The sequence below is a fragment of the Polistes dominula genome, unplaced genomic scaffold (assembly GCF_049000335.1).
Source record: "Polistes dominula isolate Pdom_NZ unplaced genomic scaffold, Pdom_raw_medaka contig_23, whole genome shotgun sequence".
NCBI classification, from domain to species: domain Eukaryota; kingdom Metazoa; phylum Arthropoda; class Insecta; order Hymenoptera; family Vespidae; genus Polistes; species Polistes dominula.
The window spans coordinates 5,040,329-5,055,493 of record NW_028300963.1 but is presented as its reverse complement, the minus strand read 5'-3'; the positions used below and the strand labels follow the sequence as shown (position 1 = coordinate 5,055,493).

The 15,165-nt window shown below is 29.7% G+C and overlaps 1 protein-coding gene across 7 annotated transcripts in view; it reads right to left on the bottom strand.

Moving 5' to 3' along the window:
• The window catches only part of BicC (protein bicaudal C), a 61,895-nt gene that overhangs the window by 16,254 nt on the left and 30,476 nt on the right, over positions 1-15,165 (bottom strand). For 5 of the 7 annotated variants that reach the window (XM_015319493.2, XM_015319492.2, XM_015319497.2 and 2 more), the window contains exon 4: positions 5,039-5,108. In XM_015319493.2, the coding sequence (XP_015174979.1) occupies positions 5,039-5,108 (70 nt within the window). Of the gene's footprint in view, positions 1-2,763; positions 3,308-5,038; positions 5,109-5,390; positions 6,371-15,165 lie in introns of those variants that run through there. The other 2 variants (XM_015319498.2, XM_089172656.1) reach the window with 2 other exon arrangements.

Below are 15,165 nucleotides of genomic sequence, written 5' to 3'. Positions count from 1 at the left end.
GAAGAACGTGAAACCGATAAAACGAAAATAATAAATTAATTAATAAAATTCAATATATAATTTAATTCTATATATTTAATTCTATATTATTTAATTCTATATATTAATTAATTAAATAATTAATAAAATTCTATATATAAAAATTTAGTGTAACAATATGTTTGTCCACTAATAATTCCGAAACTACTCAACTTATCTTAATGGAATTTATTTTATTTCACTTAGTGATTTTTTTCCAACTTAGCACATAGCACAATTTTTATCCCATTTTTTTTTTATTTAATATTATTTTTTATTACTAATTTAAAGATTTTTATTTAGAGGTTATCGAGGTTCTGTAAGGTTCTGTAAAAGATAAAAAAAAAAAGAAATAAAAAAGAAATCTAGAAATGAGATCGAAGAAGATAATTGTTAAGTATAATTTATTTATTTCCGTTCTAGGTATATCGAGTGTTGTAAACCATGTTTCCGATTTATTTTATCAATCTTTCTCGAAACTTTCTTCTTATCTTTTTAATTAAAAAAAAAAAAAAACAAACAAAAAAAATTTTAATTATTAGATAAAAAAAAAAGAAATTATTATTATACGATATTCGAACGAGATTCTAAATAAAAATAATCAGCTCAGATCAGATATCCCACACACATTTGTGTTTTTTCTTTCTTATCCCTTGTAGAGAAATTTCATAGCGAATTTAATTACATTCGATTGTCCGGAAATTTCGTGCCGATTTTGACGATAGATTGAAACGCAATGCATTGAAGTTTTTTTTTTCTTTTTTTTTGGTATTTATTTATTAAATTATATATAAGTACCATTCTGTTGTCACAATCTTTCTCCATCTTTAAGGGTAACTTCCAAATTTCGTCCTTCCAGAACTTCTCAGGTTTTTTTAAGTAAAACAACTTTATGCCATTTACCAAAAATCGGCACGAATTTTCCCTGACAACCCCTAATACATTTAATAATATAAATTGGATAATATTGAAGAGAATGAAAAATATTGAAGAAAAAAAAGGGTAAATAAAAGAAAGAAAGATATGAGAGAGGAGATTGATAGAGATGCATTAGTGCAAAGATGTATATATATATATTAGTGTGTTGGTGAGACTAACGGTTACTAGAAGAGATCCACACAAAAGGAACGAACTATAGTCGTTCTATTTTACGACTTGAAATCAGCTCCGTTCGGCTTACGTGACCCGAAGCGTAAAAGAAGCGTGTACTTTACAACAGAGATCCGCGAACGGAATTTTACAAGGCACTATTTACTAATTAACGTCGTAATTTAATCGTCACAATAATTGTTAAGTCAACACTAACTCGAACCAAACCCAGGCCGATTCGTGTCCCACTTTTATAACCAAATATATACACGCTTATGACGAATCTTCTTTTTTTATCTATCAATCATCTATATATATATATATATATATATATATATATATATATATATATATATATATATATATATATATATATATTATATCTATGCATGATTAGATAAAGATTGCATAAAGGAAAAAATTAAATAAAACAAAAAAAATTTTCAACTATTATATGAATGAACTTTGATTATTATTACAAATGATTTGTCATATAGGAGGACTGAAAAATGAAACGAATCTTCTTCTTTTCCGTCTGTTATATTCATCATCTTGACACCGATTACGTGAACTCACTCTCTCTCTCTCTTTCTCTCTCGTGTGTTTCATACCTCGCGTCATTTCACGTATTATGATATTCAACGTGATGCGGCTGGATGTATGTATATGTGATGCTTATATTCACACACGTGGGATCTATGTTTAACGTTTGGTAATAAGATTTATTTACCGATTTCGAAAAAAAAAAAAACACTATCACTTGCAACGCGTGTCTATCGTTTATTAAAGAAAGAATCAAGTTTATCCAAATATTTGAAGAATATTAATTAATGATATTTTAACTAGGTGAAATATTAGAGATGATAGATAAAGAATAATGATGATGATAATGATGATGATGATGATATTTCGGTACTTCGCGGTGGGGCTCGTTGGTGTCTCATTGCCAGTGGAGGTCGGCTACGGTTAGAGAGAAAAACCCACACTCCTACCTAAGTGTATGCAACGTCTATGTATAATCGAGTATACGTAAGAGAAAGAGAAAGAGAAAGAGAAAGAGAAAGAGAAAGAGAGAGAGAGAGAGAGAGAGAGAGAGAGAAGAAAGATGCAACAGCTGTTTAGGTCATGAGGAAGAAGGGATGATTCACCGAAAAGTTTCCACCAGAATAGAGTGCGATGAACACCGTACGTTTTGTCATCCCCCCTCTTCCATTACCGATGAAGAAACGTAAGGACAAAGAAGTATATATATATATATGTATATGAGAAAGAGAGAGGTGAGTAACTACCATATACTTTTATTGAACGTTCGAGTAAGAAGAAGATAAGCAAACGTAGAAGATTTATCTTCATGGAAAAGAAGAAGATAGTATGATGTTACCTGAATCAACTAGCATAACAAAAAAAAAATAATAATAAATTCAAAATATAATTATATGGAATCTTCTTTTTGAACAATTTAATGTGTAAGAATAGGAAAGAATAGAAAATAAACGAGATAAAATGGATGATAAGAAATATGAAAATAAGAGAAAGAGAGAGAGAGAGAGAGAGAAAAAGTGAATTATTTTCGTGTAAAAAACAACACTCTTCCTAATTGATTTCTAAGTGATAAACAAGTGTAGAAACGAACCACTGAAAGGAATAATTGCGTACTCGGAAATCAGACGAGAGAGTATATTTGGACTGCTTGAATTTTCGCTAGGATGCCTTTAAAATCTCGCCACGGCATGGCTGACACGCGCCGTTGCACGAACGACTCGTTTCGTAATCACTTTCGATTAATAGGTGCGCTCTAATTAATCCCTGGTCTTCGAGAACGTGCGGTTACAAACGCGGCGCGTTCAAACAGACTGTACTTATGAGCATGCATGCTTGCTTACTTGCATGCATGCATACATACATACATACATACGTGTGTACGTGATATGTATTATTACGTATCTATCTATGTATGCATATATATATGTATATATAAGTATGTATGTATGCGGAAGAAGAAAATAAAAAAAATGTATTCGACAGTTTTGCCCGTTCCGTACGATCGATCACGTTCATGCGCACATATTACGTGCGTAAAGAGAAATTTCGTTTCGTTTCGTTTCGATGAGACGATTCTTTTATCTGTTTATCAACATTTTTATATTTCATCTCCATCAAAATACACAAATGTGTGTATTGTATATATATATATATATTAATTTATGTACATTGCTATTTTATTTTTATTTTTATTTTTACTGGTGGAATTTATCCAACTTGTCGTGACATCGATAACAAAAAGAAAAAGAAAAAAAATATATAATAAATTTATAATAAAATAATATTATTATATTATAATATAAAAAAAATTTCAAAATAATAATAAGAAAGCAAGAAAACAAATGTAATATAATAATCTATTTCGATAACAATGGAAAATAATCAACTGAAAGACTCAGAATGAAATTGTTAAATCACGTTAGCATCAATCATATTCTATTTTTAACAATTAATCCAATTACATGGAAGTCGCGTGATGAAAATCCTAGGATGAAAAATAATCAATTTCAATTTAATTTTTTCCTCTATCTATCTATCTCTCACTCTCTCTTTATAATAGTTTCTTATCTTTGTTCAGATGATGTTGAAGAGTAAAACGTTATCATTAGAAAAGAGAGGAGGATTAAATTGAATAGAATGAAATTATATAAAAATTTGTTTAATAAAAATCGATTCCTATATACACGTAAGGAAGTAACTAATTGAATGAACGATATCAAGATGCCTTCTTATCTTCCTTTGGTCTAGGCGATAGGTAAACGAATCATCATCGTGCTTGTACGATACCGTAAACGGCGGCACTTTAAATAGATACATCGTAAGAAAATACGCGTGTGGATATGTCAGCTGACGAGCAAGCAACTTGCTTGACGTAATCGCGTGAGATGTATGTGTATGTTGTATGTGTATGAGTGAGTGTGTGTGCGTATGTGTGCATGTTTATATATATATATATATATATATATATATATATATATACATTAGGTATATATATAGGAAAATATCTATGCTGTTTGTAGGTGTACATGCACTCTCGTATGAGCGGTCGATAAACGATAAACAGCTTTCATGAAATATTAAAAATTGCTTTCTTCGATTTATGCGAGAGAACAAACAGCCATCAAACTTTATACTTTTATTCTTTTTTTTTTTTTTAATTCATTTCTATGAAATAAACGAAATATTATCCTAGTGCAATTAAAATAAAAAAGAAAAAAAAATAGAAAAACGGAACAATTATATTCTATTTATAATTCATTTGTAACGAAATAAAGGAAAAATTATCCTAGTGTAATTAAAATAAGATTAAAAAATAATTATATTCTATTTATAATTCATTTGTAACGGAATAAAGGATACATTATCATAGTGTAATTATAATAAAAAGATTTAAAGAAAAGAAAATAGAAAATTTGGTGTAGATTTTTATACGAAGCACGTAGTCTCAGCGTGTACAAGCGTATACGAGAAAAAGAAACAATAAATATTTATAATAAACCGAAAATAGTTAATAAATAATTCTTGTTTTTTTAAATTAAATTCAATTGAATTGAATTCGTTCAAATTTGCACATTGATCGTGCACAATGCAAATTCATTTTATACGACACTCGCATATATTCACGCTGCTCGAGCATAATTTGACCAACTTCCTTCCGGTTTGATTACGTAAAGTTTGTAAAGAGAACTGAACCATAAGGCGATCAAAATCACCTTCCCGTTTCTCTTAACGGTAATTCCAATTTTTTCTTTTATACAAATATGCAAATATATGTATAATATATTTGTGTAAAAAAAAAAAAAAAAAAAAAAACAACAACAACAATTTACTAGGTCGACGACTATGATTACGACTCGAAGGGAAAAATAAAAAAAGAAAAATATTTTACCTTTTTTCGATTTTGCACCAATCTTCAAACGTGAAGGCCACATCACGAAGGTATTCGTTTCCTCCATAACCTAAAACAGACAACAACATTTAAAAATTTTCTACAATCGTCGATCGAAATTACGATATGCTCGATAAATTGAAAAAAAAAATAAATAAAAATATAAAAAAGAGAGAAAAAAAACATACCCCTATTAAAAATGGCACAATATTGTTCAAAATCGCAATAGAATTGCAATTAAAAAGATAATGATAAACGATGACTATCTCAAACTTGTTATATCGATAAATATGAAATATTTGCTATCACGATATGCAATAAGATGTTATATATTATATATACTAAAAATTACCACAGTCATTTTTAGAATATACAGCACTGATGTCCTTTCCTATTTTGTTGATATGTTGAAAAATCAGAAGAGAGAAGACGAGGGTGAGGAGGGGTGAGTTTTCTTGAAGGAAAGAAAAATAAAGGAAAAAAAAATTCCGTTCGAATGAGTCACGAGGAGTTAAAAAATACAATTTGTCTAATAAATGGAAAGGAAAGCTACACAAAATGGCTTTATATTCTCCAACACAATAATAAGATCCTTTCTCGTCCTGTAACTTTGGTAGTAGTAGTAATGTAGTATGTAGTCTCTTGGTAAAGTAGTGGGGGAAGAGAGGTAGTACAACGACACGTTGCAACCTCGGTCGCAACTTTCACGATAACGATAACGAGATACCACCTCTCGGCAAAGAAGGCTGGCTTTAAAACGTAAGAATAAAAAAAAATTAAAAAGACAAAAAAAAAAGAAAGAAAAGAAACGAACGAACGAACGAACGAACGAACAACACTGCAGAGAGCAAACGCGCACGCCGGCGGCTTTTACTTTCACCGCAGTAGCAACTACGGATCCCCGCAGGACATCACCAACTTAAAAAAACGTGCCTTGGCGACTCGAAAAACTCGAATCTTTCGTTCACCGTTAGGTTCGTTGGATCTTTGACGAACTAAATATATCACTTAAATGCAAAAACTTAATCTTGATTAACTTAATTACAATAGTCTATTTGTGTTTTTATTTTTGTCTTGCAATCCTTGCGACGAGTTTGAAACAATTCATGCACAACAACATACTCGATATTCCACTTATATATTTTTTTTTTTTGGAACGTTAAAAATAACTAACTTGTGATGATTTTATTATAAATCTTACAGTACTTAATTCTTCCTTGCACAAAATTGCTTTTAAGTTCTTCGGTTCCGACTTTAACGCGACCGGGTCTCTAGCACGACTGACTGACTAACACCGGATAATATAACTGCTTGGCAAACTCAACTTCTCCCACTCGAGCTGATTCAAACCCCCTACTCTTTCTCTCTCTGTCTTTCTTTTATACACGCTCCTACTTCATCGAAGCATCCAATACGAAATCCTTTTCAAACGAATCTTACTTATGGTTACAGAATATGAACCATACAAAGTTAGTTTTCCTTTCGATATTATTATATAGAAATTTTCTTCTTGGAATCATTAATTTTCAATGGAATGAATGACATGTTCCTATTTTTTTCAAAAAAAAAAAAATAAAAAAAAAAAAAAAGATTTAGTACTTAGCATTGAAAGATGACTGTAAATTCTATTTTATATATTTTATACTATTGTATAGTATAGAAAAATCCATGGTCAAAAATTCCTGTCTCAGCATGTTCAACCATTCTATTGGGATTTCTGGCAGGGGCGTGGCGAAACAATTCGACCTATCTACTTTAATTTTGAATTTAGCCACCAGATAGCGTATTCAAGTGCTAAAGATCCCATTGAACTTTGTACTGACTAAAATGACAAAACTATATTTCTTTTTATTATTTTTAAATCTTAAGTAAATACAAAAAAAAAAAAAGGTTTTCTTTTCGTCCCTTTATTTATTCCTTTTGTTCAAGTCAAAAGAGAAAGTAGAAGCACATGGGGGTTCTCGATTTTGTCCTATTTCTTTTTTTTCCTATTCATGCTCGGAACTATAAAATATAAGTCCATTTTTTAAATTTGAAATAAGAGAATTATATTTCACAAAATGTATTATAAATTCGAATAAACTGCAAAAAGAAAAATTACAAATAAAATTATATTATATCTTGGAGTATTCTTAATCGTTTAATACTTTATGTTAATTAGACTATCTTAATAGGTGTTGAGAAGGATTAAGGATCTTTTTATATTCGTCTCTCGACGTTGATTATTCTTGCAAATCTTATTTGAAACGTTCCATCATTCTATGAGAGAATAATAATAATAATTATAATAATAATAATAATTATTATTATTCTTTTAGCACGTGTTTTATAATGAGGTTCTCTCTCAACAAATAGAAGAAAGGTTTTCCGAGAAAGAAATTCATTCGATAAATTGGAAACTTTCATAAACAATAGAAACCACTCACCAAACCCGATTAGAAGAAGAAGAAGAAGATGAAAATGAAGATGAAGATGAAAGAAATCTCATCTCCAATCATCTCGATGATTCCACGAGCAAGCTTATAATTTGACAAAAGGTAACTTCTAGTTGGTAGTTAGTAATTATTTATCTTCCGATAGTCGAACAAGAACCGCCTTATTATTTGTTGAGCACTGTTAGAAACTGCAGTACAAACTGCATTTGATGGCGACGGTTAAAACGCGAAAGGCGTAATCAAAAGGACGAATGGAATAAAATGTATCAGGCCGTGTGTGTTTTCACCGCGAGGAAAGTAACTCGCGGATACGATTACATCAAGGTTATTAACGTCGACTTCCGCGTGTGTATCAAGCAATCGGGTTGTCGACCCGATGCACACCAACAATTTAAAGGGAGTTTTCTTTACTAACATAAGTTTTACGACTATTTACAAAATCTAACTTTTTTTTTAGATTTAGTCAATCTTTCAAGAGATATCCAGGAATTCTCTTTTCAAACTTTACGACCGAGACAATTTTATTAACTATAAAAACAATGATTTCGCATTTCTCTACGTTGTTGGTTACAATAAAACACAATTGGAATAATATGGACCCTTTTTTTTTCTTTTCTTTTCTTTTCTTTTCTTTTCTCATTTCCAGGTAATTATCTCAAAATTTCTAATGCATTTAGGAAAGAAAACAAATATATATATATTTTTTTTTTTTTTTCGGGAAGAATGCATTAACGACCTACTGTGACGACGTTACGAAACGTCTCGCAAAGTTTCTCCCTTCCTCCAACCCTCTCCATGCAGAAGTGAGCGCGCGCTCTCGTACTACACCGGCTGACTGTCTGACGTGTCCCCCTGAAAGCTTACGTAATTTCACATATTATAAGTTATATAATTTCGGGAGATATTTTCTCAAATTTGTCGACGAGCCGAGCCGAGTCGAGCCAAGCCGAGCAGAGGCAATCAGTCTACGGAATCATAGCACACGAAAGAATTCTCTCAGTGTGTAAGCAAAGGAAAAGTTCGAATAACGCACCTTGTGAAACGTCCATGAGAAAGGGGACCACGTCCAATAATACTTCGCGATGCTCAACGGTGTGATCCACTTTACTCTACTTCACCAAAATAACTTATTCTTCTTCTTCTTCTCCCACCACCATGGTTTGCTTTTAAATCCAATCTCGTGGTTCGAAAAACAAACGGTGAACAAAAGAAGACAACTAACATCAATTTACCTTCTGAGTTCTATTTTCACGCAATCTCATCGAATACGAATACGAATTCGATAACAATTCGATCAAGTAATTATATCTTTTTTATTTATTTCTTTTTTGTTTTTTTTTTGTTTGTAACTTTTTACATAACTGTAATTTCTTTTTTTCCAATATTCTTTAACTTCGTGTTCTTATAATTTGATTTCTATAGTTTAAACTAGTTAGACAGCTTTTATTTAGTTCGTTTTAATTACTTTCCCGAACACACGTTTTCTGTTTTCCTTTTTATTCTCTCCCCACACCACTACCAATCCCTCCCCTTCCCACACCATTCTCCAGTTTCTTTTCCAGAGTTCTGACCACGGAAGTAAATTTTACTCTCTTTCTTTCTCTACGTTTGCTTTTCTCCATTTCTCGCTTATTACCTCCACTAACCTCGTTTTAACCAGCATTGCCGTACTATCGCAAAATCCCGTTTTTCAAGAACAAACGTGAAAGTTTATCGAAACGTTATTCGTTGCCAGGAAGGAAGGAGATTGTTACAAGTATAGAAAACAGAGAAAAATAGAATAGAGGAGACACATTTATAGTTAAAATAACTTTCGAAACGTTTATTTTCCTACCCTTACTTTTTCCTTCCCTCTCCTGTGTCATTCCATTCTTCGAAGGTTATAAAAATTCTTTTATTATGTATTTCCTTTTCATATCTATTCTTTCCACTTTCTGTTTTCCCCTCCTTTTTCCCTTTTCCTTTATTTTTTTCTTTTTTTTTGATTCATCTATTTACAGTCCGAAAATGAAAATGTTGAGTCGAGGTAGACGAAACAAGCAAAGCTCAAATAAAGCTTAAATTCCAACGTTTCTCTTAAGCTAAAATTACAATAGTTGTGCTAGAATAAGTACTTGGTATTTCAGTGAAATAATATCGTCGAGTTTAAAGTCTTAGAAAAGCTCTCGGTAAATTTGTCTTTTGGTTAAAACCAAATAAAATGGTTGATCAAAGAGTACGCGTTATCAACGTTGTTTCGATAAAATTATTTCTTTGCAGGTCAAATTATGTTATTTTCTTCTTCTCCTTTTTTCTGGAAATTTTTATTTTCAACATTATCATCTTCTCAAGTAGAAAAAAAAAAGAAAAATTCAACGAAAATCAATATTTTGTAATACGTTGATTTAGAAAATTTGATCAAATAATAAAAGTATATAAAGTTTTATTTTAAAAAAATACAATGATTCACGAAAATATTTGAACATTTGCCATAAAATGCTTTATTTATTATAATAAGTATTATTATAGAACACTTATCGATGTATTATTAACATTGAATGGAAGTATGACTCACTGGATTATATATAAGTAAAGTTTCAAGCTAATCGAAATATACATACAATAGTAATGGTTTTATTTCTTACAAACGTAAAGATTGCTGAAATCATAAAAGCATTTGAATAAATAACTTTGAAAGCTTTATATACTATTTAGTATTAAAGGATTATATTACTATAATGTAAATAATGTAATAATAATAATATAATATAAAATATAATAATATACAATAATTATTAAAATATAAATTATATTAAAAATATCCTTTGATATTTATTAATAATTACGACCTTTACCACGAATAACATCTTGCAAACGATTATGCATATTATTTATTAACTTTCTTGTAATACTTGATGATATGGAACTTCATAGTTCGAATATCATAATTATCACCATCTAATCATAACTATTATATATATATATATAATCTAATTTGCTTGAAACTTTACTTATATAATTTAAACAGTCCAATGTTAATAATATATCGTTAAGTGTTGTATAATATACTTATTATAATGAATAAAAATACTTTATAAAATGAGTATTTGAAATGCTTTTGTGAGTCACTGTAATATATATATGTGTACAGCATCAAAACAAGCAATGTGTTTTTGAAATGTGCAAATTGAAAACGTCTCGATTGATTTAATATTTGATAATTTCTTCGATAGACGTTTTTATTTTTCTATATACATTCAGTTGCGTGAACGAGAATAAACAAAAGTGTTTTGTTAGATGACGTTTCTTCACCGGTTTTAGTTTAGCGCGGAAATTTTTGTTGGAAATATACAGAAAATCGAACGATGAAACGTTACGTCAATTGAACAAGTTAATCGTATCATTATAAACTTCTTTTTTTTTATTTTTATTTCTTTTTTATATCATTATTATTTTTTTCTTCTTTCTTTCTCTTTCTTTCTTTTCATAAATTCGCGTCAAATCGCACTTGAATTCTCTCGTAATTTATCGCGCGATAAATTCGGTGACGGAACGGACAAACGAAGTCGTTATTATGTGCTTTTGAGAAAACGAAAAACGAAGTAGAGAAGAGACGAGGGAGGGGGAATGAAAGAGAGTGTGTGTAAGAGAGAGAGAGAGAGAGAGAGAGCGAGAGAGAGAGAGAAGTTAGACTCTTGATAAACTCGACAAGAAGATATCGACGCAGAGTTGTGCAATTTAAAATGTATGGTCGAACTTCGACTTTACTTGTCAAATACATTTCGAAAAGAAAATTCTTCAAAATGGAGACAAATGAAAATAGAAATTTAATAGGAATATAATGGGAATATAATACGAATCTAAAATGGAAAAAGACAAATGTAAATATATTTTTCAATAATCATTATCCTTGATAAATTCGAAACAATTTGAGTATGCAATTATCTTCGATAAGAAACATATTTATATATATATAATTAGCTTAATATAATATATAATTAATTAAAATTATTATATATAAATAAATAAATATATATATATATATTATAATATTATTAGTTAAAATTAATATATATTAATTTATATTATATTATTAATATTTTTATAATTAATTTTTTAATAATATAATTATATATAAATTTATTATCGATTTGACGAGATTAGAGGTTCATTTATCGTAATACGTATAAGAATCATTAATGATCATAAAAGTGATTTACAAATGTAAGTCATTAGAAATATTAAAAGACGTATTTATTAACACGTGCCGTAATTGAAATTTTTGAAATATTTCAAATCTAAATGTCAAAATATCTCAAAATGAAAAAAAAAAAAAACGAGAAAAATACGACTCAAGATTAAACCATTTTTCATAATCACTGAACTGATACACAAATGTATATATAAATATATATGCCTGTAAGTATAAAAGTAGCATCCTATCAACTTTGAAAGTATCAGAAAAAAAAAAGAAAGAAAATAATTTATCACGTGATAAATAAATTTACGATTTCATCAGTATTTTCGAATAATCTCACGTGACATTGTACGTAAAAGTATTCACGAATCGATGCATGAGAAAAATTTTCTACTGAATTAGTGTACCTATATACGACGATCATGAATTTGATATATTCTTTATATCAGTGTACATACATCTTTGTCGTTGCTTTTACCGTCTAGACTGAATACGAGCATACCTAATTAATATTGGATTATGTTAAACAGTCGAAGATCCTAACCTTTGTATTCGAAGAAGAAGAAGAAGAAGAAGTTTACGATCGATAGGATCGTCGAAGAAGAAATCTTTTGAAGATTCCCTTTTACTAAATCACTCAAGACACACTTTTTCAATGCTACATTTCTTTCGCAACATTAACATTGCATTTCATTTCAATCTAATGTACATTAACTGTAATAAATTATACTTGATATATGTGATCGAATTATCGAATTAAAAGTCACATTTTTTTTCTTTCTTTCTTTTCATTTATCAACAAATATCTTAAAATTAACCCATTACTCGCCAACATCAAATTAAATCAAACGATAACCTATACACATTTGCAAAACATTTAATATTTCGATTACGGTGTCGAATCGTGTGTCTACCTTGAAATATGAATTTATTTAGTTTCTTTTATTCATTAGAAAAATTTGAATAATACAAAGTTCGATGTTACAAACATACACATACACATCAGAGCGCGACCAGGCCGTTCGATATTTTCAATTATTTCTATCTATTTTGTTATTTTAATATAAAACTTGTTTTCTATAGTCGACACACACCAAAAAATGCATAACTCTTTTTTAGCCATATACGAATCAATACGGTTCGTTAAACAAAATAGAATAATATTTACGTTAGATCTAGGAGAAGGCGTTTACACTTTTTGGAACGTCGAATGTTACAGAAGGCGCCAGTCTGACACATACATCTCTTCCTCTCCAATGGAAATCACATTAGCTACGTTTTAAAGCGGTAAAACGCTTTTGAACTTACACTTCGTTTCCTTCGTTAAAACGTGGAGTTTAGACTAAGCAACGAAGAGAGTACTTTTCTTCCTTCCTTTCGCCTAACTTCATTTTCGTCTTTGGAAACCTACCCCTCTTATACAAAACTTACTTAAGTATTTACATCTTACAATTAGATATACTACGGTAAGGTAGTATCCATCGAATAGAAGAAAATTACTAAATAAATCAAATTATTTTCATTCGTAACAATAATATTCGAATTTTCAATTTGAAAAAAAAGAAAAAAGAAAATTTCCAAATAATCGACAAACTTTCTACAAAGTTTACAACTTATCATTCTCTCGATCAAATTCTATCAGATAATGACGACGAGTATTCTAAACTTGATGAAAAGAATAAGATAAAGATGAAAGTTTCATCTTTTTAAAAATATTATAAAGAAATAATACTTATATAAAGATTAAAGAAACGATGGTTATAAGTGCCTCGTGTACGATTAAAATTGTGAGTAATCAGTAATTAGTTTTGAAAATAAAATATGAACATAATCGTTCCTATCTTGCAATACATATATATATATATACACGTGTCTACGATTATTCTTATCGGTACAGTATCGGGCATATTTGCTAATTTAAAAATTACATACTCGATGTCGTAGATATTTTAAAAAATGACATTGACCAATTTGCTTATTATCACATGAAAAAAAAAAAAAAAAAAAAAACTAAATCCAAGTAAAAAATAAATTTAGATCTTAGAACCCTGAATTCTCTCTCTCTCTGTTCTCACTTTAAACGGATTCAAATGAATATACCATTTGGAAAAACGCGAATCCGAATCTCCTCTCTCCAGGTCTTTTTCGATATCGTCCTGGACATGTGCCAGAGGTCGAGTTATACAGTGGAAAAATACTGCAAAAAACATATCAAGATGACACAAACCGTGGTTGAGTAGCAGCCTTGAGTGTACATGTAAATTATTTCAATTCAAAAGACACGTGTGTTTGCGTGTCAATATCTTTATAAACACGTATGCTTTTTATTCACTGATAAATATATATGTATATGTATATGCATATATATATATATATACAAAAAAATAATCAACGATATTGCTGCTGCTGCTAACAGACGAGAAATTGGTGAAAGTTAGAGATCCTGTCGTTCAACAAAATTTATTTGTGTATATATATATATAAATGTGTATATATACATATATATTATTTGAATGCGTCAGCTGTATCAAATGTATCCTCCTTATCGGTATTGCCGTGTAACAACCGAATGATTACATAATGGAAATAAAGTTGAAAAAAATAAAATCGAAATCGAATGAAGATGATAAGAATTTACGGAACAAAGTCTTCGATTTTGATATTACGTGAGAGAGAAACGTTCAAGTAGTTATTGTTCATCTCTTCAAATAAATCGTATTAGATTAATTATTGTTATTATCGGAAAGTTTATATATCGCCATTTGAAAATAAATTCACAATTTTATCATTTCAAAATAAACGATATCGATGATAAGATTAATATACATCTATTATCAACTATTTTTATATCTATTGAAATAAAATAAAAGAGATTGAGGAAATGAAGCATTTGTAAAAAGAAAATAATAAAAATATACTAATATTGTAGTCATCTATAATAGTAAATTTGTACATCTATTAAATTGAATAATATATCGTGACACGATATTTAGAGAAGTGTCGAATAAAAAAAAAAAAAAGTTAATAATATTTCTCGTAAGAAGAAAAAAAGCAACAATTCGTATATTATGATTTATGATTAGTGTTAAATATTTTTCGTCTTACTACTTTCTCTTTCTCTCTCTCTCTCTCTCTCTCTCTCTCTCTCTCTCTCTCTCTTCCAAAAGAACGTGATTCTACCTACATTTGGAGAATGTCGTAAATTTTGACCAGTACTGAAATTTATAGAATGGAACGAGAACGGACACGCTCTCTTAGATAGAAAAAAAAAGAGAAGAGGAGGATGGGGTGAGGTGGTGGGTGGGTGGGTTGGTTGGTTGAGGGGTTTAGTGTTCGGACTCAACTGGTTTTTATGGAAGTGTCATCAAGTTGGCAAGGATCTCTCTCTCTCTCTTTCACTCTCTCAGTTCACCCACGCGACTTTAATGTCAGTGATTTTCACTCTAGAAACCCCACTTTATTTATTACTACTAATACTACTACTACTACTGCTACTAGAGAAATCATTTGATACG